Source organism: Lepidochelys kempii, chromosome 3, assembly GCF_965140285.1.
Source record: "Lepidochelys kempii isolate rLepKem1 chromosome 3, rLepKem1.hap1, whole genome shotgun sequence".
In the NCBI taxonomy this organism is placed as follows: Eukaryota; Metazoa; Chordata; order Testudines; family Cheloniidae; genus Lepidochelys; species Lepidochelys kempii.
In genome coordinates, this window is record NC_136382.1 from 205,522,279 (window position 1) to 205,550,204 (window position 27,926).

The window sequence follows — 27,926 nt, forward strand, 5'->3', positions numbered from 1 at the left end:
CCGCTTCCACCCCCATCCGCCAGCGCCCACTGGAAGGGCGAGTCAGCCCTAACCCTGCAAGGCCCCGCCCACGACCGGGAGCCTCATGGAGCCGCCCGCCATACTGGATGCGGGCGGAAGCCCGTAACGAGGCGCGGGTGCCCTCCCGCTGAGATGGCGACAGCAGCCGCGCAATGGTGCCGCCATCTTGGGCAAGGGCAATGTAGCCGGCGAGGCGCCCGCGCCGCCATCTCGCTGTCGGGCAGCCCCGCCGCTGAGCTGGCCTTTCGGGCGCGGGCGCTGCCGGGACACGGATCGTCGGGCGCTGCGAAGCGGAGCCGGCAGAGCGACAGCACCGCGGGCAGGTGGGTGTTCGGGGGCGGCGGGAGGGCAGGTCTCGGCAGGGCCCCCCGGTGCTGAGGCTGGGGGGGGGGGGGTCCGCCAGGGCGGGAGGGTTCCCCGGGTGAGGTGAGGGGAGGGGGCGACGGCTCCCCCCGGGCCAGTGGGGAAGGTGCCAGGGGAGGGGGGACCCCTGGGTCAGGGGAGGGGTGGGGGATGGGGCGAAGGGGGTCCCCCGGGTCAGGGGAGGGGGTTCCTTTCCAGTGGGGGATGGGGTGCGAAGGTCTCCCAGTGGGGGGAAAGGGTGCGGGGGTCCTGTGGGTCAGGGGAGGGGATTCCCCCAGTGGGGGATGGGGTGTGGGGGCGAGGAAGGTCCCCTGGGTCAGGGGAGGAGGTCCCCCAAGTGGGCGATGGGGCAAGAGAGTCTCGTGGGTCTGGGGAGGGAGTCCTGCCAGTCGGTGGATGGGGTGAAGGGGTCCCCCAGTGGGGGGTGGGGTCAGTTTCCCCAGGCCACTGTAGGAGGGGAAAGGGCCCCACTGTTGCTGTTGGGGCCGCCTCCTCTACGATTTGGGACTTGAGTAGGGCTGCTAGACCTGTCCAGGTTCCCCAGTATTGTCCTGTTTCTGAGGTCACTGCCCCGGGAATCTGTCGGGGTGTTCGGTGCTCGCTGCCCAGCTTGATGTGCTCAGGATCCTCCTGAATATTGTGCGGGTTTTGTACTTTGGAGGTGGCAACCCTAGGGCTCAGAGAACGGGGGGAGGATCCCCTGGGCCTCTGTTGTGGGCAGTGAAGGAGGGACAAGGACCCCCACCTCACTGATTCCCCCACTCTATGTGGAGGTTGGTGTGAGGCCACTGTGTTGCTGTTGGAGTGGGATGGGGGAGTCTCCCCCAGTATGGGGTTGGCATGAGGGGCCCTGCCTCATTATTGCATTTTCTGTGTAATTTTTGGTAAACCTTTACTCTCTTTCACAGAGGAAACAGCTAAAATTTCTCCTTTTTTAAAAATGTTGCCCTGATCTCCTCACTCTCTAACTAACACCCGCAGTTCAACAAACTTCACAAAGACCTTCTGAGAACATCTTGGATACAAGCCCCATTTAAAACTAAAGAGGCAAGACGTTCCTCTATTAACCCAGGATTAGCTAACTTCTTTACGTCAGGATTAGTCAATTCCGTCAGCTCCTGTTTTGTGATGCTGTCAGCCTGCCTATCTGACTCACAGGCTCTGCTCAGCACAGGGACCCTGGTGAGGGTGTCATGATGTTTAGATGCAGCTGAGTGGCTCACGGGAGAGAGCTCTGAACCCTGGGGATGGGGTTGTGTGTGGAGCACTTAGAGGAAGTAGTACTGTGTAGAGGGTTTGAGGATTCCTCCTCACATCCTCAACCGTAAGACCGATGCAAAGAATTTATTTAGTTTCTCCGCAATTGCCTTATTGTCCTTGAATGCTCCTTTAGCATCTCGATCGTCCAGTGGCCCCACTGGTTGTTTAGCAGGCTTCCTGCTTCTGATTTATTTACTTTTTTTTTTTTTTGCTATTATTTTTTGAGTCTTTGGCTAGCTGTTCTTCAAAATTTTTTGGCCTTCCTAATTATATTTGTACACTTCATTAGCTAGAGTTTACGCTCCTTTCTATTTTCCTCATTAAGATTTAACTTCCACTTTTTAAGGATGCCTTTTTGCCTCTCACTGCTTCTTTTACTTTGTTATTTAGCCATGGTGGCTCTTTTTTGGTTCTCTTACTATGTTTTTAATTTGGGGCATACATTTAAGTTGAGCCTCTATTATGGTGTCTTTAAAAAGTTTCCATTCGGCTTGCAGGGATTTTACTTTTGGTACTGTACCTTTTAATTTCTGGTTAACTAACCTTATTTTTGTGTAGTTCCCCTTTCTGAAATTAAATGCTACAGTGTTGGCCGTTGACCATTAACATGCATATGGATCCTAACAGGGACTGATATGGTCTTGCTTTTGAGCGGGTCTGTATTTTCTGGGATGCCTCAAGGATGGTGGGCAGTTTCTTTTGTGTTGTGAAGGTGCTCTCATATGGGGTTCCCCAGGATTTCGTCTTGTCTTGTCTTGTCCAGTGTGTATGTGGTGCTGGTAGACAGTTTGGTAAGGCAGCAGGAATGATGATTTCTTCAGTATGCTAAAGGAACTCAGCTCTCTTTCCATGCCATGTCTTCTGTAAGATGTCATCAGGCAAATTATTCTCTGACGGAGATTGGGACATGGCTTCACATTAGGGTGACTGACACGCAACCCAGCTGTGACTGAGAGAATGCTTACACTGGGTATGAGGGAGACATTTCTTCTGTCTGCATCTCTGCTTAATGTTTGTGTCTGTGGTTGGTTTGTAAGTGCACCTGAGGATCTTTTTATCTCCACTGCTACTGGAGTCCCAGACGGCAGTGGTGGTCAAATGTATTTCCTACCTGCCCTTGGTGAGGATGTTGTGTCCTTTTCCTTTTGGATACAGACTTTGGCCTGATTAGCCATGCTTGTGTCACCTGTAGGATCGATTATTGCAATGCACTTTACATGGGTCTTCTCCTTGCAACCCTTTAGAAATTGCAGCCAGTGCAGAATCTCATGTAGGGATTTCGCATAGGGACCACGTTACACGATGCTCCATGATCTGCATGGCAACCAGTGATTTCCAGGTGAAACAGCACCTTACATTTCTACCTTGAAAGCCCTAAATAGTTTGGGGTCTTTTTGTCTCTTGCTGCCACAGAGCAGAGATCATCTGAAGTGTTCAGGCTAACAGTTCCCTTTCCTGCTACAAACAGGGGAGGGCTGGCAGCAAGATGTCCTCTGTGAAAGGTCCTGCGTTCTACAACTTGCTTCTTCCTTTGGTCCACACGCATTCTCATTTGGTGACTTTCAGGCTGTATTGGAAGCCTGACCAGTTTTCTCCAAGCCTTCCATGGGGTAGCCTGCAGCCCAGTCAGCACACAGCTGCAGCCCACGTGACATTCTCAGGGTCATACAGGTAGTATATATACTGTGTGAATGCAGCCCACATAACACATACAGAGCTGCATACGTGGCCTACAGTAGTAAATAGGTTGAGAACCACTGATCTGGAAGCTGTGAGGCTGAGGTCGGCAACAGAGTTGGGGAACTGGGGTGTTTACCGCAAAGAGATGCTCATGCTTAATGGGGAGTAATCTTGTGTGAGGGAGAGGTCTACCTGCAGCATTTGGGATCTGCTGATTTCAGTTGGCTCTTAAATGTTGGTAGCTTGGCCAGAGCACTGGGTGAGAGCTTAATAGATGTGGATGTACTCATACTGGCTCATTTTATTGTGGGATTGGCTAATTTCATCATGTAGGGCCTGATCCTGCAGTGGCTTGTGTATGACTGTAACTTACTCTTGTGAGTAGTCCCACTGATGGGTGTCCATCTTTGCAGAATTTCTGACTTTTGATGGTATTCTCTTTAGGGCTGGAATCTCGTCATCTTGTGTTTATCTGCCAAGTGATAACTCCCTTGTCGTGCTGTCGCTCAAGTGAGTGGTTCCTGAATGAACATGTGTCATATCGGTTGTCCTTTCTTTCAGAACCTTGAAGATTCCATGGCGACATATCTGGAGTTCATTCAGCAAAATGAAGAGCGAGATGGAGTGCGTTTCAGCTGGAACGTGTGGCCTTCCAGCAGGTTGGAGGCTACAAGAATGGTCGTACCCTTGGCCTGTCTACTGACTCCCCTGAAAGAACGTCTAGACCTGCCGCCTGTACAATATGAACCAGTGCTTTGCAGCAGGCAGACTTGCAAAGCCGTGCTCAACCCGCTTTGGTATGAATTTCTGACTTAACTCTAACCTCTGAATGTTAACATTGGATGGAAATAGAGCTTATCGCAGTCTGTTTTCCCTGATCTGCATCCCTTTCCTTCCCCGTCTCTCAGGCCAGGGCCTGTCCCAAGAGACCCTTCAGATTAGGTGTCCTGAAATTTTTCAAACACTTGCACACGTAGTGATAAGTAAAGAATGCCAGTCTGCTAGTCCGGGCTGCCAGAATGAGAAGGAAGCAGAAATGGGGTGGAGAGGCAAATGGTTATCCGAGCTCGGGGGTCAGCGATTCAAGGGAAGCCAGCACTGATGTGCAAATAGCTACGTATATCTAATCACTGAGACGTTGCCCTTGTGTAATGTTAGTATGCTGTGCACCTTAAACTGAATGAAAAGCATGCCTAGCGCCTAGAGGCTGCAGTGATGGGCGTATTAGTCGAGCCCTGCGCAGATACAAAATTGGTCTCTGCATCCAAGCCACAAAAGTGGTCCATGGATATCCACATCTGCGGATATAAAGCAGTTATCTGTGGATTTGCAGGGCTCTACATATTAATTAGGGCCAGGAATGTCTGAAGAGACTGGTCTCTGTGCTTTTGGTGGCAAAGTGGGAATTTGAATCAACGCTGTAGTCCTCCTGGATGTAGGTGAGGTTTGATGTAAGTAGAAAGGTTTTGTTTGTGCGTGTGCTTTTATTTTAGGGGAGGAAACAGTTTCTGTGTTCTCAAACTCCCATGATGATCTTATGGACATGCATGTCTTCTGACAAGTATTGGGAAGAAGTTGTTGCCAATGAGATCAACAGGAAGTGTGATTGTAAAGGAAGGCTAGAGAAGGGGTAGGCAACCTATGGCACGGGTGCCAAAGGCGGCATGTGAACTAATTTTCAGTGGCACTCACAGTGCCTGGGTCCTGGCCACTGGTCTGGGGGGTTCTGCATTTTAATTTAATTTTAAATGAAGCTTCTTAAACATTTTAAAAACCGTATTTACTTTACATACAACAATAGTTTAGTTCTATATTATAGACTTATAGAGAGAGACCTTCTAAAAACGTTAAAATGTATTACTGGCACGCGAAACAAATTAGAGTGAATAAATGAAGACTCGGCACACCACTTCTGAAAGGTTGCCGACCCCTGAGCTAGAGGAAGGAGAGTACATCCAAGTGTTACTGCACTAGTCTTCACACTATAAAATTACAGGGGCTAAGGGGGCCAAGCTTTTTGGAGCAGGGAACCATCATTTTGTTTGTACATCCCTTGCACATTAGGGTCCTGCTCCAAGACTGTGGGTCATAGATCCTACTGCAATACAAATAATAAATAACAGTAATATTCCACTGACTTGTGGCATCTGTTAACTATCAGCTAGTTACGCGTTGGGAGCAAAAACACCAACCCCAAAACACAGGCTGAAAATTGAGAGGTGACTTTATTCCGGTGTAAGGACCTTCCCAGGGAGAAAATACTGGGTACTAAAAGGCTCTTTAACCTAGTGGAGAAAGGCAGAACAGGAACCCGAAGTCAGACAAATTCAAATTAGAAGTAAGGCACAGATTTTTAACAGTGAAAGTGGTTAACCATTGGAACAAACTACTGGGTGAAATGGTGATGCCTTTCTGAACTAGATGCGTTATGTTCTCTTGATGTTCTCTCTTCAAATCAAACCTTGATGTCTTTCTGGCAGATATGCTGGTAGTCAGACACAAGTTATTGAGCTCAATATAGGGGTAACTGGATGACATGCTGTGGCCTGTGTTCTACAGAAAGTCGGACTAGATCTACTGGTTCCTTCTGGCTTTAAAATCTGTGAATCTGAGGTCCTTTAACTCGGTCATTAAAATTAAGAAAATATATTGAGTGTTTTTATTTTCTTTCATCTCAACTGTAAAGCCTGGTAGGTGTTTGGCTATAAAATCAATACCTTTGTACTAAATGTCCCACCTTTCCTTTCTTCTAGCCAAGTTGATTATCGTGCCAAGCTCTGGGCCTGTAACTTCTGTTTTCAGAGAAACCAGGTAGGTTGGGAAAGTGCTTCACTTTCTCATTATCTTCTCTATCACCTTCATGCTCTCTTCATTGAGTATTCAATTGATAGTGTTCTCTAGCAAAGGGTAGTAAAATAAGTAGAAATTTCTGCTAATGAGACCCTTCCCCATGGCCTCTTTCTCTTGGTGCACCCAGTTCAGCATTTCTTTTTACTCAGTGTGATGTGAAAGCAGTGGAATCTCATCTCTTCTAGTCTTGGTTCAGTTTTGCCAGTGGCTGTTTGCCAGCACATGTGCTACAGGCAGCTGATCTGTAGTTATTTTTGTGCCTTACATTTTCATCATATTCTTTGTGCATGTTGAGGCCAGGGCTCATCATTGTCTTTTGTTCTTCTGAGTATGAAACTTGCTGTGCTGTAAGTGGATGTCTGCTGTCAGAAACACTGTGTGTCATCTGACTAAACGATTCTCAGTTGCTTTCTAATTGAATTATGCTTCAGACCTATACACATGCTGCTAACCACCACTCCTATCCATTCATAATGAAAAGCAGTGAAGAACCAATGCTGCATTTTATTCAGGTAAAAGAGTTTGCTGCTGTATCAGGAAATAAGCAATTGAGCAACACGTACTTGAATTCGAAAGCTTTCCTCCCTTGTACATCATCCAGCCTTCATAATGCAGGAGATATACCTGGTGTTGTACATTTCTTCAAATAACCTGCACAGTTAACTTTCTTTTTCTAATCCTTGCTTCTCATTTTCAGTTCCCTCCAGCGTATGCAGGCATATCCGAAATAAATCAGCCAGCAGAACTTATGCCTCAGTTTTCCACAATCGAATACATAGTGCAGGTAAGTGCATCATGGTCAAGCTTGGGATTCTCAGAAAACATTTGAAACACATATGTATGCTGTAAGATTATTTAACATAACTTGAATAAAGTGTTTTCATGAGCAAAGTGCAGTTGGACTTTAGGTTAATTAAGCACAGTTTAAACTCCCTGCTGTTTGTCTGATCTCTTGGGTTAAGCCATTCATTTTTAGCTTTTTAATTTAAATAGGTTTCCTCTAAAAATCTGTGTATACAATTTTCATGTGAAGACTGGAGAGTGGAAATGGATGCAGTTTCTTACGTTTAGCATCCAGATTCTCTGTTTTAATTAAATAGAAGCCAAACAAGCCATATTGTAAGCATTTGTCTACACTTGGAAATTGACCAGAATAGCTATTCTGCAGTAGCTGTTCCTGAATAACTCCATGTGCAGACATCCTTATTCCAGGACAAGAGTGCCTTGTTCTGGTTTAGTTTAACCCATTTCAGAATTAATCTGTGTGTAGACAAGCCCTTAGTCTTGTTGTTATAGACTGTGGCCCAATCCTGCCAACCCACTGAGCAGTGGGTCTCTAAAACCAGTTTCATAGTTCAAATAAGTCAATGGAGAGATAAGTGTCTCCCAGGTCTTTGTCCTGCCTGCATTGTGCTTTGTTCTTGATGCCTCCAGTCATGAGAAAAGGTGACCATCTTTTGCTGATCCAGTTGCGGATCTGTTTTAGCTGTTCTCTATCGTTCAGGAGGAGCGCTGTGATATTCCCGAAATAAGAAATTTTAACTTGCTGACTTTTAATGGATATTTGTGAGTGAAAGACATAAGAGTTTTCTTATTTCTATAACCATTGTGATTAAAATATTTTGTTTCATTATGAGAATTCCCAGCCCAAGGAGGGTGGGCAGTATGTGTCACTGAGAGCATATACAGATTCATAGTAAACCTTTTTCTTTCCACAACAGAGAGGTGCCCCAACTCCACTGATCTTCCTTTACGTTGTTGACACGTGTCTGGAAGAGGAAGACTTGCAAGCATTGAAGGAATCCCTGCAGATGTCCTTGAGTCTGCTGCCTCCAGATGCACTGGTGGGGCTGATCACATTTGGCAGAATGGTCCAGGTTCATGAACTGAGCTGCGAAGGAATTTCCAAGAGCTATGTTTTCAGAGGGACCAAGGACCTGACAGCTAAGCAAATACAGGTGTGTTCTGCCTTCTCTTCCTACACTTAATCTAACATGTAATTCCATTTAGGTCTCTTATCACATTCCCCCCTTTTCAAACTCTTGGCTTGTAGAGAGCAAATAGGAAGGATGGTCTAGTGTTTAGGGCACTAACCTTAGGGAGACCTGGGTTCAATTTCTTGCTCTGCTGTAGACTTCCTGTGTGACCTTGGGCAAGTCACTTAACCTGTCTGTGCCTTGGTTTCCCCTGTCTGTTAAATGGAGAGAATAGCAAACTCACAGAGGTGTATGAGGATAAATACATTAAAGAATGTGAAGCAGTTAGATACTAGGGGAAGAGGTGCTAGATAAGTACCTCGGATCGGTAGCTAGATAGTAAATAATAGATCTGATGTTTAAGTAATCAAGTTTATCCTTCCCACCGCTTCCCTCTGTCTTGTAGGATATGCTGGGTCTTACAAGGCCTGTGGTACCCGTTCAGCAGGGAAGACCTCTTCAGCCTCAGGAACAGCCACCTATTTCAAGCAGGTAAGTGGCTCAGTGAAACACACTATCCCAGAAGGGCAGGACAGAGCCCATGTTCACATTATGACTTGTAGGACCCAAGCCCCTAAATGCGGGTTTCTTAAAGACAATCCTTTGTAAGATGGCTTGAGTTCTCTCATTGCAATAACTTGTTTACAATTGTAGATCTATATTGATGGGGTTTATTTGAGCAGCCTATAGTGCTTTCATAGTGTCTGTTTCTTACAGACTCCAAAAATAGTGCCATCCACGCTGGATTTCTATATGGAGCCAGCATTTGAAAACTTATTACTTAAAGTGTAAGCAGAGACTGCCTTTTTATTCTGTGTTTGTACAGTGCCTAGCACAATGGGGCCTTGGTCTGTGACTGGGACTCCTAGGCACTAATGAAATAGAAATAATAATATTGTAAAAGTCGAGCAGAATAATGAATTATTAGAAAACAGCGGGAGTTTGTTTCCAGATTAAACTGTTTTTCCCTGTGTTGGGTCCTAGCTCATGTGCTCTCTGTCACTCACTCACTCATAAAGCTCTCGTTCGTGGCCAGTTCTCTTGTGCATTTTGGTGGAGTAGCTTTTCCAAGTCCTCATGCTATGTGCTCTTTGTATCTTGCTCTGATCAAATTGTTTATCTGTTCCTTGTGCCTGTTTTGAAAACTTCAGGTGTAAGAGGTGCATTACTTTGATACAGTTTTTGGCAGCAAAGACCAAACCAATAGGATTTATAATTGTTCATTTTGAATTCTTGCAGGTTCCTGCAGCCCGTACAGAAGATTGACATGAACCTGACAGATCTTCTTGGGGAACTACAGAGGGACCCGTGGCCAGTGACTCAGGGAAAGCGACCCTTGCGATCAACTGGAGTAGCTTTGTCAATTGCTGTTGGTTTATTGGAGGTAATCCTAATTCACTCTTAATATGAGATTACCTGGTAAAATTAAAATCTTATGGGATTATGCTGTGCTTGGCCAGTATGTCTCAGTATTTGAAAGACTTAGTCTGTGGCCTGATTGTGTATCAATAGGGTTCATGGTCCATTTTGGTCAATTTCACGACTAGAGGATTTTAAAATTAGTTAATTTCATGTTTTCAGATATTTACATCTGAAATTTCATGGTGGCGTAACCATGGGGGTCCTCGCCCAAAAGGTGGTCAGGGTGGGGGTGGGTCGCAAGGCTATTGTCGGGGGGTCGTGGGATTGCCACCCTTACTTCACAGCCAGAGAGGAGAGAACGCGTTTTTTACGGCCATGAATTTGGTAGGGCCTTACATATCAGATGTGAGTGTAGTTTGTCACATCCCTTAACTTTTGAAATACCTACTCAACTTTGTTATGGGAAAATGACGCCTCCTGGGGTGTGATGTCAGGGATAGTTAACGCTTAAATAATATTTGAAAGATACTTTGTATGAGGGCATTCAGGAATCTCAGAGATATTTACAAACAATATTTGGCTTTCAGATGCATCAGAGCCTCACTGCATCTCTGTGGAATCATACGCTGGTTTTGTGGATAGATCACCTGAGGCATAGGGGGGAAGATGGGAGCAGAAATCTGGGGTGGGAGCATGAAATCTGACCTCCCCTTGTTTAGAAATTGACAGCGGTGCATCAGTCCCCACTATTCCATGTCAAGAAGGCAGGAATTATTTTTTAAGGGAGCACCCAAACACCCCCATCATAATCAGCCCCCTGATGTGCTAGGTGCTGTACACAGAGGTAGACAGACCTTGCCCCAAAAAGTATATTAAAAGTATTGCTGTCCTTTAATCTCTAAAATAAGGCTTTAATTTTATTTTAGGGCACATTTCCAAACACAGGGGCCAGAATAATGTTGTTTACAGGCGGGCCACCAACACAAGGGCCTGGCATGGTGGTAGGAGACGAACTGAAAACCCCCATTCGTTCCTGGCACGACATAGAGAAGGACAATGCACGGTACATGAAAAAGGCCACAAAGGTAGGTCTTGCTGTCTGCTAAAGCAAAGACACTGCTTCTGCTGCACAAACGATGTGATGGACCTGCTGGGTATAACTGGTTTGGGTGTTATGGTGTATGTGGTGGCAACATAGTTGTGCCAGCTCATGGCTCTAAGCCACCCCTAGGGAACCAATAGCTAATCCTAGGTCTGTATTGGTGAGCTGCACTTCACCCTACTAACCCCTTTGTGCAACTTTACTAGTGACAAGCACGCTGCTTCTTCGTGGCCCTGAAGCCTGTATGCCCAAACATGGACCTGGGTCTCCCTCAGATACAGATGCTGTTTTTATTACCTAGGTCAAGGTATAAGGCCGGGTTCTGTTCCACCAAGTCCCAAACAAGGCTAAGTCTCTCAGTCCTAGTTTGCATCCAGCACAGGTCTTTCTCCAGAGAGCAAGAAGGTATTTTAGCATCTCTTCCTCAGCTGTTCGGAGGGCAGAAGGATTCGACCCTCAGTTCCAGGAGTATCCTAACCCCTCTTCTCTTCCTGGCAAGAGAGCGCACTTGCATCTCCTGCTGAGAACCAGTCAATCTCCAAATGCCTCCTGGGTCTTCTTGACACATAGCTAAGTGGTTAAAATGTGCTGTACTTACTCTGAATGTACAGTGCAGTTTGGGGATGATAACAAAGGTGAAACGCAAGCTCTAATGCAGTGCTCGTTGTGTATTGTGGCTCTGGGATTTGGGTCCCTTACTTTAGGGGTGGTATGTCACCATTAAAATAGAACATGCTTTCCCCAGGGGCAAATTCCTGCTTTGGCCCCAGCTGTAGAACCCAAGGAAATCCTTACCTGCCTGTTGGAATGTTTTAAAAACTCTGCGTGCCCTTTGTCTCCACAGCACTACGAGATTCTAGCTAATCGCACAGCAGCCAACGGCCATTGCATTGATATCTACGCCTGTGCTCTTGATCAGACTGGCCTTTTGGAGATGAAGTGTTGTGCAAACCTTACTGGGTATGTCCTCAGCCCTGAGCAGTGAGCAAGCATGGCCCTGTCTTTTGCGGGGGAAGAGTGGGATAGGAAATGATTAGTTTGATATAAATGTATGGAGGTGAAAATTATTGTCATTTCTCTGATTCTAAGCATCAGCAGTCAGATCTTGTGTCTGGTGTATTCAATGGCAAAGCTGCCATTGACTTCAGTAGCGCAGGGTCGTACTTCAGGGCAGCTTGTATGGGATGAATTTTGATGCAGTCAGTGGCAAAGCAGATGTCCTGTTTAGAGAAGGGTGATTTAATGTTTTAACCAACTCCTAAACCCTGGATGCGGTCTTTTTCTACAAACACGTTTTATTTCACTGAGACTTAGCAAGGACACTTCCAGAGAGGAGAGCTGAAAAACAGATTAAGCAGTGACATGAAGAGCAGTGGCATTATGAGCATAATGTTAAGTGCTTGTTAATCCTGCACAGTGTCATGCAAAATGAAATTTTCTGCAGGGACCAGGAGGGCTTGATTATGGGCTTGGTGCTAAGGAACTGGATTGAGTTTGGTTCAGGGTAGTAGCAGAATTATAATTTCTTACAGATGCTAGGCCTCTCTGGAGTCAAGAAGCCAGTGCCAAGAGTCATTTCAGTCCCTAGTGGGCATGTATCCCCAGTCCAACCATCATCATTTGCACTGAGTAGCACCCTTGCTGGTGTCAGAGTAACAGCTGTCTTAGTCTGTATTCGCAAAAAGAACAGGAGGACTTGTGGCACCTTAGAGACTAACCAATTTATTTGAGCATAAGCTTTCGTGAGCTACAGCTCACTTCATCGGATGCATACTGTGGAAAGTGTAGAAGATCTTTTTATACACACAAAGCATGAAAAAATACCTCCCTGCACCCCCCACTCTCCTGCTGGTAATAGCTTATCTAAAGTGATCACTCTCCTTACAATGTGTATGATAATCAAGGTGGGCCATTTCCAGCACAAATCCAGGGTTTAACAGGAACGTGGGGGGGGGTGGAAACAAGGGGAAATACGTTACCTTGCATAATGACTTTTTTTTTTTATTTGCAAATTGGATACAATTAACTTAGGCTTGAATAGAGACTGGGAGTGGCTAAGTCATTATGCAAGGTAACCTATTTCCCCTTGTTTTTTCCTCTCCTCCCCCCACCCCCCTCACCCCAGACGTTCTCGTTAAACCCTGAATTTGTGCTGGAAATGGCCCAACTTGATTATCATACACATTGTAAGGAGAGTGATCACTTTAGATAAGCAGGAGAGTGGGGTGGGGGGAGGTATTTTTTCATGCTTTGTGTGTATAAAAAGATCTTCTACACTTTCCACAGTATGCATCCGATGAAGTGAGCTGTAGCTCACGAAAGCTTATGCTCAAATAAATTGGTTAGTCTCTAAGGTGCCACAAGTACTCCTTACCCTTGCTGGTGGCATTTGCAGAGGTGCCAACCACTACATGGATTATTGTAGGGACTGTCTGTCTCTTTAATCTGCCAGTTGAGATTTACTGGGCCAGTTATCTGGAAAGTCCCTATGCTCGTCTTGCTGGAGGCAAGGTGTTTTCGATAGAATACTCTTAGCTCTAGAATTGCCTTCCCTTTCTTGGTGTGATAGACCTTCAGTCTGCGCTATTAGGCCCTATCCATTTACTCTGGCTTTTTCTGAGGAGGTGAGTTAATTAGAAGAGGATTTAGTTGATGGTTGTTTGGGGGTTGGGGAGTTCCGTAATGTGTCAAGCATCATCACTGCTAGGGCATCAAGTAGTTTGAGTTACGTGCACTGCATGCATTGGAAAATAAACAGATAAAGACAGAACTACCCTCCAGCCCTAGAATTAGGTTTCCCCAATCTCCATTCTAGCACACAGATGGGGAAGACTGCACTGCCATTGCAAGAACTGTTCTGTGGCCAAACGGACAACTCCCTGGCTGTCAATCTAACCCCTTTCATAAACACTTACTGTACTTTCCATTTTTGTGTTTACCCAGAACTTGCTCCTTTGTGCTCTGCTCCTGGGGGTGGTGCCAGCATGTTCAGATTTGAGGATTGGAATGCATCCTTCCTGTAGCTAGTTCCTTACTTTGCAATTCGCCGTGGAAACTTTTAAAAAGTCTGTCTGTCTGTCTTTCTGTGGTGGGAGAAGGGTAGGAGAGGGACATCTTTTGCAATTCCGTTCCAGTTACTTGTTGTTTAGTTCCCTTGTCATTTTTCTTTCCCAGGGGTCACATGGTGATGGGAGACTCTTTCAACACTTCTCTCTTCAAGCAGACATTCCAGCGGGTGTTTAGCAAAGACTTCCATGGAGAATTCCGTATGGCGTTTGGTGCTACGTTAGAAGTGAAGGTGAGAGATAGGGCGCATTAAACAGAACGAACAGATAAATCAGTAAAGAGCACTCCGATGTAACAGATTGTTAAATAGTTGGTTCTGTCTAGGATGTAAACAATGAAATACTTAAGCTTACTTTGCAACATGCAACATTTTAGTGAGTTATGTTAAATTTCCAGTGGCTCTTAGTGATGGAAGCAGCAGCCAGAGAGAGTGTATGTTTTGAAACCAAGCCTGTTTGGAGGAAATCCTAAGATCCTGACACTGAGTATCTAACCTAACTCCTCAGCCTTCCAAGCTGTTCCATGCAGGCAGATCCCTGCACTTGGTGCTGAGCCCCACTGACTTGAAGCATCCATGTCCCTTGGGCTGCTGGAAGGGAGGAGCTTTCTCTCTGGTCCCATCTTGGAGCCTGTTGAATAGGGAGTGGCTTGGGCTCTGCTGCTCTCCCCTTCCCCTGCCTCCATTTTTGGTGTTGTCCTCCCCACGCTGAATAGCTCCAGTGCCTTCCCAGGCTATTGCAGCCAGGCAGCAGGAGAAAGAAATTGACCAGATTTTTGTCACTTTCACAGACAATGGATATTTTGGGGTGTTTTTCCTTAGGGAAAGCTTAATCTTTGCAGAGATGAATGGCTTGGCCCTACTTGCCCTAACTTGTCAAGGACAATTTCCTACTCCCACAGGCAATTGTGGGCTTGTGGTTTTTGTCTGAAATCTGATTATGTAGATCAGAGGTTCTCAAACTCTAATCGTGGTGTGGCGTTCAGAGATACAGTCACGTGGGCTACATTTCCTCCCCTTCACGATTGCACAACGTCCCTGTGGCAACTGCAACAATAACTACCTTGGAAAATTAGTGGATGTGGTTTAGCTGTCTTTTAATGTAACTTAGCAGCTGGAAAGGAGGAGGAGAAGGCAGCTCCATGTGACCTGCCAGGTTTCTGCAGAGCAGTTTGGGAACCTCTGATCATCAATGTCTTTTCTGATTAAAGCTGAGCGGCTGTGTACTTTGTTTGACTGATTTGATTTTCGGACTTTTCTGACCCTATTTTAGACTTCTAGGGAGCTGAAAATCTCAGGGGCTATTGGACCATGCGTATCACTAAACGCTAAAGGACCATGCGTCTCTGAAAATGTAAGTTACCAACATGGAAAATCTTTCATAAAGAAGTAAATAAACAGTGCAAAGCCCAGGCTAGAGGTAAATTGGGTGCATTGTGGAGGTGACATGCTTGGTCTTTGAATGAGGGGTGGGGTCTCCTGCAGGGCTGCTCTTAATGTGTTCCACGGATGGCTGACCAGTGGAAAAAGATGACTGGTGTCCTTGGAGAAGACAGCTGAATCTGGCTTCAGCTGTTAAACAGTAAAGCTTTCATTTAATTATTTGTTTTCAAGTTCACTTTTGGACTTTAACGTGTATCTAGGTGTGAGATGCAGTAGAAGGCACGTGCTGAGTCTTACCTTTGGTCAGAATTTAAAGTGATCTTAACTTATCCTGCACTAGAGAAAAGATCACCACTTTCTTTTTTTTCCTTTGAACCCTCTCCAGGAACTTGGTATTGGAAGTACATGTCAGTGGAAAATCTGTAGCCTGGATCCCAGCTCAACTCTTGCCATATATTTTGAAGTGGTGAATCAGGTCAGTCCAGTTTTTTTCCTCATTCATGTAGAGTTACAGAATACTGTTGTCTATAGTAGCGATCACCTCCCTAGCAGATCCCCGAAGAGTAATTACAATGGTCCCTTTGTAACGTATGAGATACCAATTAACAAGTGTCATATCTAGAAAAAAACAGTCTCACACAGACTGCATTCATGCTCCTACTTGCTCTGCTGATGAAAAGCACGATAAGAGCTAAGTGATAAATGTTTTTACCTTGCACAGTGACGCTGTTGTTTCTCTTTTCTCTTCCCTACCTGTTATACTTATTCCATGTGCTTTTTTTCCACTGTTGTAGGGATGAGAAACTGCTCCCATCCTTTATTGCCCAACTGATGTAGAGCCTGTTAGCAAAGTATCTAATTAACTTGCCACCCCCATTCTTACTCTGGGGTTGCTTAATACTCCTTATATTTTCCAGCAGCGCTGAAAAGTGACCACCTTGAGCAGCGGGACTGAAGCTTGCAATTATACTCAGGCCTGACGTATAATGCATTGCAGTTCTTTTGCTGTTCTGTAACTCTACCCTAGAAACGCTTCATGAGAGTAACACTTTATTCCTCTGTTTTGCAGCACAATGCACCAATACCTCAGGGTGGCAGAGGCGCCGTGCAGTTTGTCACTCAGTATCAGCACTCCAGTACACAGAGACGCATTCGAGTAACCACCATTGCCAGAAAGTGAGCTCCATAGGCCAGTCCCTACTGTATTGTTCTTTGATGGCAGAAGCATTAGTATAATCTGTATTTCTGAATTTTTCCAGCGGTCTGGGTGGATTGGACACAGGGTGTTTTGCCTGTACAGCATGATCCAGTTTTTGTTCTTGGTAAAGATGCATGTATGTAGCACTAACTTTGCTATTATCAGTTGGGCAGATGCGCAGAGTCAGCTCCAACATATAGAAGCGGCGTTTGACCAGGAAGCAGCTGCAGTGTTAATGGCTCGTCTGGGAGTCTACAGAGCTGAGTCGGAGGAGGGACCTGATGTACTGCGATGGCTAGACAGGCAGCTAATCAGATTGGTAAGTGTGATGGGCGAATCTTGTTGGGTTAAATCTGAAACTGTGTAAACTACTAGGCTCTGTCTACACCTAAAACGCTACAGCTGCGCTGCTGTAGCTCTTCAGTGTAGACACTCACTGCAGCAACGGGAGGGGAGATTATTGCTGTAGTTCTCCACCGCCCCGAGATGTAGTACTTAGATCAACAGAAGAATTCTTCCATCAGCTTAGTGCTGTGTACACTGGGGGTTAGCCACAGCTACAACTCTCAGGGATATAGATTTTTTTCACACCCCTGAGAGACATAGCTGTGCCAATGTAAGCTTCCAGTGTAGACCAGCCCATAAACATCAGCTAGTCCATTACTGATCATTTCAGCAGAATCCTCCAGCTGACGTGATTATATTACAACGCCAGACTGCCTCCAACTTTTCTACAGGAGCCAAAAGTCCCAGCTGCCGAAATCTCCAGCTATGCCCCAACGGCTTTTAGGGCTGGTCTGTGCTAACAAATTAAATTGACCCAGCTACATTGCTCATGGGTATGAAAAACCTACACATGGAGTGATGGAGTTAAGCCGACCTAAGTCCCCGGCATAGGTGGTGGTAGGTTGACGGAAGAATTATTCTTTCGATCTAGCTACCGCCTCCTGGGGAGGTAGATTAACTACAGCGATGGGAGAACCCCTCCTGTCACTCGGGTAAGTGTCCATCCTGAAGTGCTACAGCAGTCCAGCAACAGTACTGAAGCCGTGCTGCTGTGGCATTTTAAGTGTAGACATAGCCTACAATGCTGCTATGTTGTGTTCGTACAAAAGCCTGTGGCATGTCCAGTTCTGAAAATGTGGGGTCAGTGTAAAATAAAAGTGAATTGAATACTAAACAAATGCGAGGGGCTGGCTACTGCTCTTATTTGCAGTGTTCATTTGCATATTTCAGTCATTAAAACCGTCGATTTTCAATGACGCTGCTGCAGAATTTCCAGTCTGCTGTTGCAGAGCCAAGGAACGTTGGGCCAGCCAGTGTTTCGTAGCATACAAAACACCTTGGCAATAATGAAGTCTAAGTGATGTGATATACAAAGCATTAAATGAGAGCCAGCTATCAGATCATAACTGATCCAATAAAAAACATTAATTTCGTGGAAGCAATTTTTTTCCCCTTTAGTTATTTTTAATCTGACCTTTGTACTAAGCTTATGATATGTATTTACATGCTAAAATATGATAAGTGAAGATGGAGTCCAATCATTATTCCAGAAACAGCCCCGCATATTAGTGACTTAATTAATAATGTGAAAAGAATATAAGAACAGCCATACTCTGTCAGATCAAAGTCCATCTAGCTCAGTATCCTGTCTTCCAACAGTGGCCAATGCCAGGTGCTTCTGAGGGAATGAACAGAACAGGTTAATTATCAAGTGATCCATCCTGTGTCATCCAGTCCCAGCTACTAGCAGTGAGATGTTGAGACACCACATTGTGTAATGTTTCTCTGTATTACCCATTGGTAATACGCATTCCTTCCAACAGTGTCAGAAGTTTGGACAATATAACAAGGATGATCCGAATTCCTTCAGACTGTCAGATTCATTTTCTCTGTATCCCCAGGTAAGGACTCCACTTTGCATAGACATGGAGATGTGGAAAAAGGCAGTTACAGGCAGAAAGGTCAATAAAACACACAATTATGATTGTCTGATGATTTTTAAATTTGTTGTGATGCAAGTCAGCACCCTGGCATGCAGTTAAATGCTGTAAACGATTGGTAGATGAAGCTTCCAAAGAGTTAATTAGAGGAAAGACTTTGGCAGTAACTTATTGTACATTCAGACTGGACTTGTGAATAGGGAGGTTAAAAAAAAAAAATTCAATTTTTTTTTTCTTTTTTCTTTCCTCATTCATCTTTCTATTTAAATGTAGTTTATGTTCCACTTGCGACGATCTCCATTTCTTCAAGTGTTTAATAACAGCCCGGATGAATCTTCCTATTACCGTCATCACTTTGCCAGACAAGATCTGACCCAGTCCCTCATCATGATCCAGCCCATCCTTTATTCCTATTCTTTCTCTGGACCACCTGAGGTAAGTCACTGACTTGCTATGTTGAGCAGAGAGCTTTGGAACAATCCTTAATAATGTCTAGTCAGTCATCAAAATGGTACTGTTTTATACAAATGGTCCAGCTTGTAGTATGGTCTGCCTTTAATTAAGATAATTATTCAGAAAAATATTTGTATTTCAAAGACAAGTATCGTCTTTTAAAATTCTAAAGTTGTGAACATACAGTAAACATAATATTCTTTTGATGAGAGATTCTTGTCCAAGATCATTTCAAATCAAACTCATGTAGTTGAAAAATAGCTTTTCTACACATTATATTTCCTGCAGAAACCTTGATGATTCGTTCCGCGATACTTGTGTCATTGGCTACAGTCTGAAATTTGCTTATTCAGACTGATTGGCACTCAGTTGATTCTGTTGTGTACTGCTAAGATCTATTGCACTGAACTTGAAGTTTAATACAGTTCTGAGGGCATCATGGTGACTGACTTCTCATTTTATCTTTCCCAGCCTGTGCTTTTGGACAGCAGCAGCATTCTTGCTGACAGAATTCTGCTGATGGATACTTTCTTCCAGATTGTAATCTACCTTGGTGAGGTACAGTGCAAATCATGTGTCTTTTGTTACCCTGCACCATTACTGTGTGTGTAAAACGAGCCGTTTGAAAAGCTTGGGCTAGTGTAATGACACCAATGTTAATTCCCCTGCAATATTGCCTCTAAAGGCATGTCAGTTTGCAATGGCTCAGTTATCTGCTTCCTGTTTTTTGAAGAGATTTGGTCTCCGCGAGAGATATGCACACAGATCTAATTAATGTGAATGTGCGTTGTATGTACACCTGAGTCAAGCAGGAGGAATCATCACCTTCCTGTAATGTTGCAGTTTGAGCCAATCAGCTGTTTTGGTGAAATCTGTTGCGGGAAGGGGTAAATTTGTATGTGAGTGGAGCAGTTGTCAGGTCTCTGTAGCCTTATAAACACTACAAGAAAATGATTACTGCCATGGTATGTAAGTCTTAGTTAAACTAAGAAATAGCAATTTTTAACAATGCTGTGCATATCCCTCATAAATGTATATTTTGATGAACTTTAAACTATTGGTTATTTTCAACAAATTGCTCTTGCAGCTCTACAAAATAAATGTAGATATTTGGCTGAGTTTCTCATCTTGTTAGCATGTTCTTTATTTGAATTCAGGATTAGACAAATACTAAGTAATTGACTAAATAATAAAAATGTGTTTCCTATAACATTTTACTGTTTTAAAGCAGAGACACAAAAGTTACAAAGTGAGGGGTAACATGGAGACTTCTCTCCTACTTTCTCTCTTTTCCTCCAATAGACGATTGCACAGTGGCGGAAAGCTGGCTACCAAGACATGCCTGAATATGAAAACTTCAAGCATTTACTGCAAGCCCCCTTGGACGATGCCCAGGAAATATTGCAGACTAGATTCCCAATGCCGCGTTATATTAACACTGAACATGGAGGCAGTCAGGTACAGCAAAGCCTTATCCAGGAGCACGTGTCCATTACTTTTGATTGAAGCAAGTTCATAGGTTTAGTAATAAGCTGATTCTGTAGACTAAATAACTTTGCAGTAATTCAACCCTCAAAGTGTACAGCCTATATATCTTTCCTTGTGAGCCCTTACCCTAATAGTCTGTTTTAAAAGCGTAGTTTAGAAATTGTTCATGGGACAGGCCTTTGAAATAAAAGGGTGCAAAAAAGAAAATGGTCAGATGACATACTGCATGGAGAATAAATGATAGTTACATATCAAAACGTATCTAGCTTAAGTAATACATTCAGTGCAACTTTGTTTATGAGTCACGCTGGATTAGAAGCCTAGTCCTGGCATTCTCTCTCCGAAGCCTATGGCAGCATTCATAACTAGCAACAAGTGGGAACACTTGTACCAACAAAAATTGGTATAGTCCATATGCCTCTGGTAATAGGAAGCTATTTAGCTTTATCTTCCTCTTATTCCCTTCTCTGCTTATCACACCCTCTATAAAAGCAGCATAACTGCCACATCAGTTAGCAGCAGTAACTGATGTCCAAAATTATTGGTCAAATGTTTAGCTGTTACAGTGATCAAGAGATGAAAACCAGTGCATCATGTGGTTACCATAGTGATATAGCTATTGCATTGGAACTTTAGTGGGACATCAGTTCAAGTTAAATGAGAAAAAAATATTCTCTAGACAAGGGCCTGAAAGCAAAGGCTAGCCAGACTGCTGTGGTGACCTGAGGTGTGGTGATAAGTCCTGAAGGAGTTGATGTTCTTTATTTTATTATTTTTGTAATATTTTGTTTGTTTTTTACAGGCCCGCTTCCTCTTGTCTAAAGTGAACCCCTCTCAGACTCACAATAACCTATATGCGTGGGGACAGGTGAGTTATGGAGGAGTTACTGCTGTTGGAGGAAGGACAGAAGCATGCATATATAAGATACACATTTTTAAATTTATATTTTCCTTCCCCATTCTATTTGCTTTCTAATCACATAGTATTAGGCTATGAACAATGGCTTGCTTAGTTCCTGTGGGTTGCTTTAGACCTCTCATGCTTCTCCCCTGGCTAGCAACTTTCACAGACATTGATGCCTTGATGATTTGAAATTCTGTCATGTTTTGTGAGGGGAGAAAACATCTCCCTGTAACAATGGAGCTAAGAACGGAACTTCTGTGTGTTGGCTCTGATAGTCACAGTATTTAAAAACGGAGAAATGTACAACTCAATTCTGAGGAGCCAGATTTTCTTTATAACCTAGACATACATCGTGTGTTCATTACAGTAAATATCAACTGATTAGAATATACTAGCTAAACTAGATGAACAGGGAACAATTAGATGAACAAAAATAACTTGCACATTCAGGATAACATTTTCAAACCTGGATGTCTAATGTTAAGCTCCTAATTTTTTTTTAAAATTAAGATCCTAAATAAAGGTAACATGATAATTAGTGGGAACAGTAATCTGCTTGTTGGGTCCTGAGCACCTAAACAGCTTTTGCTGACTTCAGTGGGAGCTGCCAGAGCTCAGCAACTCTGAAAACCAAGCTACTTTGATTTAGGCTGCACTTCCAAAGTTTCAGGCAGTCAGGTTTGAAAATGTTGGCCACAATATCATCTTGATCTACCCTTCACTAACTGGTCTGATACCATTAGATCACAGCTGGTTTACATTAGTACTCTGGTACTATAGAGTAAAAATATTAATAATAAATGAATCAACCCACCAGGTATAAGTGTACTGCATCTGAATATACAATGTGCTTGGTTTTGTGTCTGTTCATTCTTCCTGTACCTTTATGTTGTCTATGTAAACTTTCCGGGGCAGGGATACACAGGTTGCTTCTTGAATAATAAATATTTCACTATGTATTCTTTTGGGAATCCACAATATGGAATGTTGTTGCTTTTGTTACCAAGCAGCTTCTTCCCAATATATCCTTATGCAATTGATTTAGCAGGCAATTAGGGTAGAGCACTGAAGCCTGACATCCTTTCAGAACAGTCCTAGTGGTAACTGTGTTTGCTTTGTTCTTACAGTTATTTACTAATTTATTTTATATTATTGTAGGAATCAGGATCTCCAATCCTAACGGATGATGTTAGTCTCCAGGTGTTCATGGATCATCTGAAAAAGTTGGCAGTGTCAAGTGCATCATAACTTTGACTTAACAAGGAAGTGACCAAAAAAAAAAAAGCGAAGAATTACTGGGATCATGGTGACAATTAGTGTGGAAAAACGTACTCCATTCCTTTCCCTCTTTGAGATCAAGGCTTTTAAATATTACACAAAATGAATATTCAAGGAGAGTTTTGTACTTAGTTCTTTTAGTTTTTAATTTATTTGTATTCCTTTTTTATGTGATCTCTCTGATCTTTATTTTTTTCATACATTGCAGCCCAAGGATGTTTTAGCTGATATAGATATTAATACATTTTTAGATTAATTTTAATGGCCTGTGTGTAAAATAATTAAAAAACAGTAACTTGCCTTTCAGCAGCTTCATCAGGGGGACTATACTGATGAAAAATAAAAGTGGAGGAGGAGAGCATTTAGTGCTGGACTGAACTTGTGTGTATGTGTGTGTGTGTGTGTGTCTATGCTGAGAGGTTGACTTTATCACACAATAAAGTACACTATGAACTTGAACTTTTTCTTTGTTCTTGAAATCTTAGAATGCTTCATCTTGTTACTTCATTATGTTATGGCTCAGACCTGCTCCTGTATATAGGGTTATGTTGATAAAAAACATAAGGACTCGATCTAAATTACCTTTATTAATTTCCAGCTCTGTTGATTTGCATTGACTTGCATTGACTTGTAATTACAGGAATTTTAATATTGGCTTTGTTGAATGTAACACTTATTTTATATAGACCAAAAATAACATTTCTTGCCCGTAATTGTCACAGAATTTGAGGGTTTTTTTTCCAGACTTGTTAATACAACAAGATTTTCTGCATTTCATTTACCCTCTTCAAAACCACTGATATGAGCCAAGAATGAAGAATGTGTCTATAGCTAGATTTCACATCACAAGTGTGTCGCTAATGGTAAGATGCTTTATATAGCTCTGTGTGTAAAATCTAATTTTAACACATGCCACACCTTTGAAATGCAGTCTGCAGACCCCTACAATCCCTCCCCCACAGAGCCCAGCCCTGATGCTCCCCAGCCAATACACCTGCACCCCCTTCCCTCCCAGAGCCAAGCCACAGGGCCCTCCTGGCCCAGATACCCACACTCTCTCCCCCCTGAACCTAGCTGTGCCTCTGGTTTTGCTGAGATACCCACATCCTTTTTGCCCCAGAACCCAGGGATTCAGAGGGATGCAGGGTTTGGGGGCAGGAGGGGGCTCTGAGCTGGGGCAGGGGGTTGGGGAGCAGGGTCTGGGAGGGAGTTTGGGGGCAGAAGGGGGGCTCTGAGCTGGGGCAGGGGGGCTGGGTCTGGGAGGGAGTTTGGGGGCAGTAGGAGGCTCTGAGCTGGGGCAGGGGCGATGAGGCCAGGGTCTGGGAGGGAGTTTGGGGGCAGGAGGGGGGTCTGAGCCGGGGCTGGGGCTTGGGGGGCAGCGTCTGGGAGGGAGTTAGGTGGCAGGAGGGGGCTAGGGGCTGGGGGAGCAGCGTCTGGGAGGGAGTTTGGGGGCAGGAGGGGGCTCTGAGCCGGGGCAGGGGCTTGGGGGGCAGGAGGGAGGTCTGAGCTGGGGCAGGAGGTTGGGGGCAGGAGGGGGCTCCGAGCGGGGGCAGGGTCTGGGGGGAGTTTGGGGGCAGGAGGGGGCTCTGAGCTGGGGCTGGGGCTTGGGGGGCAGCGTCTGGGAGGGAGTTTGGGGGCAGGAGGGGGCTCTGAGCTGGGGCAGGGGCGATGAGGCCAGGGTCTGGGAGGGAGTTTGGGGGCAGGAGGGGGCTCTGAGCTGGGGCAGGGGGTCTGGGAGGGAGTTTGGGGGCAGTAGGAGGCTCTGAGCGGGGGCAGGGTTTGGGGGCAGGAGGGGGCTCTGAGCGGGGGCAGCGTCGGGGGGGGCAGAAGGGGGCTCTGAGCGGGGGCAGGGTCGGGGGGGGGAGTTTGGGGGCAGGAGGGGGCTCTGAGCCGGGGCAGGGTCTGGGAGGGGGCTCTGAGCCGGGGCAGGGGTGCGGGGCGGAGGCTCCGGCCGGGCGGCGCAGCGGGGCTCAGGCTGCCTGCCGTGGCCCCACGCTGCGCCCGGAGGCGGCCCGCCGCGGGCCTGTCCCTGCGGGGAGGGCGCAGCAGGTGTCCCTGCGCCCCCCTCGCTCGAACCGGCCCGTGGAGCCACCTGCCCCCCGCCCCGGGGGTTTAGTTTTGCGGGGCCCCCCCTTGAGCCGGGGCCCCGGGCGGCGGCCCCAAAGCCCCGGCCCCCACCGCGCACGGGAGCGGGGTCTCTGGGGAAGACCGGCCGCGGGGCCAGCCGCCAGGGCAGTGCGCCTGCGCGAGTCCGCGTTTGCTCCCGGAAAGACCCAGCCTCCCCGTCCCGCACTCTCGCAGCCTTGGGGCGAGGCCGCGCCCAGCGCAGGGGCCGCACCCGCTGGGTTCGCTGCACGCAGCCAATAGGAGCGGGCGTCGCTGGCCGCCGGCGCGGCGCGCAGCCAATAGGAGCGGGCGTCGCTGGCCGCCGGCGCGGCGCGCAGCCAATAGGAGCGGGCGTCGCTGGCCGCCGGCGCGGCGCGCAGCCAATAGGAGCGGGCGTCGCTGGCCGCCGGCGCGGCGCGCAGCCAATAGGAGCGGGCGTTGCTGGCCGGCGGCGCGCGGGGGCCGGACGATGTTCTCGCAGCAGGCGTTGCGCTGGAAGGCGCGCTTTGCCGCCCTGTACGCCGTGGGCACCTGGAGCTTCCTGGGCTGCGTCTTCTTCTACTACTGCTGGCGCGACCGCCCGGAGCAGCTGCCGCCCGGTACGGGCAGGGCCCGCCTGAGGCCTCGCACAGCCGGGCCCCGCCCCCGCCGCGCCTGCCGGGGCCGGAGGTGTCTCTGGGTGTGCGGGGCTAGGCCCGCCCCCTGGGTGTGCGGGGGTTGATCCTGGGGGCCTTGGACGCAGCGCGGCGACCTTCCCCTGGCCCGTCCCTGCCGCCTCCTGGGCAAGGGCTTCTCCTGCCCTGGCGTTGCCCCGCGACTGACCCAGGGCGTCCCCCGCGGCGGGCGCGAAGGCCTCAGGGCGCTCCCTGTTTCGGGTGCCTGGCTTGTGTGTCCCCAGTTGAACGCCGGAGAGAGCAGGGGAGGCTGGAAGTGCTGGCGTTCAGAAACGTGCAGAGCCCGTGCTCACGTGGGTGGTGGGCCTGCAGTTGTGCACCCACATTTAATTGTGCTTGTGTGTAACGGTGCCTGCAACATGAGAGGGGTCCAGTGAAGGCTCAGTCAATATTTAGGCCCCAGTTCAGTTGGTGAGTTGCCCTTGACTTGTAACTTGAAGGTGATCTACAAAGGGCATAAGATGGAGGGAAGCTTGCACCCATATTTGCTGCGGGATGATATGTAAAGAAGTCTTGACAGTTTTGTTTCAAAAACGTTTCCTGTTTTCTACAAAAACTGACTAAAAATATAGTTCTTGCAGTATCTGGATACAACTGTGTTGGCAGCCATAAGCAGGGAAACAAAAGAGTGCTGAAGAATGACACCCCCCCCCCCCTTTTTTTTTAATTAGGTGAAGAGAAAACTCCTCCAAGGGAGACACCAGCAGATGTCTTTTTCACATCAACAATAACATATAAACAGAATGCTGTACATCCTACAGGTGGACTGCGTGATTATGTGAAATCCATCTTTGCAACCAGTGATGGCCCTGGTCCAGAAGAGTAACATCCTGGAAATTAGGAATTTGATACGTATAGAAGAGAAATGACTTTCATCACGATGGCTTGCTTGGACATGAAAAGTCTTTAGTTGAAGTGCAGGTTTCATTCTATTTCAATTTAAACCCCCACCCCCCCCCACCCCCACACAAACACACACACTCTCTCCTCCTCCCCCCACCCCAAAAACAAACAAACAAACCGCAGAATAATTTGCAAAGCCTAATAAACCTTTTCAACTCTGTTAAAGGCAGGGTTTTCCCAGAAACTCTTGGAGGGCTGAAATATTAAATAAATTACAAATGATTAAACTTCCTATAATTAAATCTATGTAGTTTGAAGTTTATTTTAATGATATTGCACACCATGTAGTGTCTACTAAATTAACATAATTGCCTCCACTAGAGCTTTAGCTTTGATCAGGTAATAAGAAATTGCACAGTGTCAGTTTAGGGATTGTGAATGTGAGCCAGTCTTGGACACCAACTGCTCTTCCAGTAAAGTGAATTATATTTTACTTTGTTGGATTTTGAGAGAGTCCTCATGTTATTTACTTCCATTCCCAAAAACAAAATTAAGTGACTCAAGTGTACACCACTCACTAGGAGTAACTCATCTGTTTCATCTCTTTTCCTAAAGGAGTGAAGTTAAAGGTGTAAATAGTGCCCAGTATTAACTGCACTCTCACCAACAGCTGTGTCCATTTTCATGACTCAACCGTTCTACCAGGTCACTTTCCTGAAGCAATTTTTATGTGTAAAGTTGCATTAGCAACAACTTAAAAGTGTGGCTCCCATCTGAAGAGCACCTCGGTGAAAATGGCACTACTTTACTCCACAGATCAGTTCACTATGTGTATTCAGAGTCATCTCTGTGTATACAGAGTTACTGTACTGGTAAATGTATTTTATCTTAGCATTGCAGAGACAACAGATATGGGAGTCTGAGTTGATCTGAGTTGATCTGTTTTCTGGCTGTAACTTCAGCAAGAGAATTGTTAAGAAGCACTACTATAAAAATCAAAGTTATACCTGAACATTTATTTATTACTGATATGTAACACTTGCCTGGCACTCGCCATATTCAAAGTACTGTGCAAACATTGACTAGCCTTCTTGTATTACAAGTAACATCTGAGATCGCTAACTGAAAAGAGTATAGAAATACCTCTGTTTTCAGTTTGCTCATCTAGTGCTTTGACAGTTTTCCTTATGTTGCTCTTTCATACAGCAGTGGAGGAGAGATGCACACTATCTGCAAACATGGGGCAGGTGTACCTGAAGTTACTTAGGTTAGACTTAAAGTTGATCATGTCTTTTTACAAAGTACCATTTACAGAATCTTTACCAATGAGGTGTTTGCCATAATTATACACCTTCACTACCACTATATTACATCTCATCTGGGTTAGGGTTAGGGAAGATCAGTAAACTGGAAATAACATAGTTTGATTTTCAGAGCTCAGCAGGATTTTATAGTAGTAGCAGCTATGGAAGCAATTTTTTTTAAATTTATTAACTGAACACACATGATGTGGAAATCATGGAGCAGTAAATATGAAATGCTATCTTTAGAATAACTTTTCAGATTGGGAACACAGTAAAATCTTTAATCTCTTAAATCTTGATTGTTTTGCAGGACTTAAAAAATCTTAAAATTGTAATGGGTGGAGGGGAGAGAACATCTGGATTAATCACAAAACTAGAAAATTTTAAAAGGCAGGCGCTTAAGAGACATTTGGTGCTTTCTCTGCTGGATTTATAGTATTAAGTAACTAATCAGTATTCCCAAATCCATGTTGACAGTAGTGATGCTAATCCACAAGTAATGCATTTTTATTACAGTTAGGCATTGTTTAAAGTGAAGTAGATTTAAAAAAAACTACAAGAAAAGCCGTGAATTGAGCAGTATTTGAAAAACAAGACACAAAAATCAACTTTGTTTAGGAAAAGAAACTCCTGCTTGAGGTATTTCCAAGGACTTTAAAACAAAAAACAGC

General features: G+C 45.4%; 2 protein-coding genes across 2 annotated transcripts; both read left to right on the plus strand.

Moving 5' to 3' along the window:
• Positions 1-205: 205 nt before the first annotated feature.
• SEC23B (SEC23 homolog B, COPII component) lies at positions 206-22,787 on the plus strand. The gene is made up of 20 exons (XM_073339736.2): positions 206-344; positions 3,886-4,121; positions 6,078-6,135; positions 6,872-6,958; positions 7,896-8,132; positions 8,557-8,642; positions 9,390-9,534; positions 10,439-10,597; positions 11,459-11,574; positions 13,789-13,912; positions 14,952-15,032; positions 15,447-15,536; positions 16,131-16,237; positions 16,425-16,578; positions 18,089-18,166; positions 18,479-18,640; positions 19,130-19,216; positions 19,961-20,116; positions 20,949-21,014; positions 22,209-22,787. Exons 2-20 carry the CDS (start codon positions 3,901-3,903, stop codon positions 22,296-22,298), a joined length of 2,304 nt encoding a protein of 767 aa, XP_073195837.1. The 5' UTR covers positions 206-344; positions 3,886-3,900; the 3' UTR covers positions 22,299-22,787.
• A 2,060-nt stretch (positions 22,788-24,847) lies between these two features.
• SMIM26 (small integral membrane protein 26) lies at positions 24,848-26,253 on the plus strand. The gene is made up of 2 exons (XM_073339738.2): positions 24,848-25,033; positions 25,780-26,253. Exons 1-2 carry the CDS (start codon positions 24,904-24,906, stop codon positions 25,932-25,934), a joined length of 285 nt encoding a protein of 94 aa, XP_073195839.1. The 5' UTR covers positions 24,848-24,903; the 3' UTR covers positions 25,935-26,253.
• Positions 26,254-27,926: the final 1,673 nt, after the last annotated feature.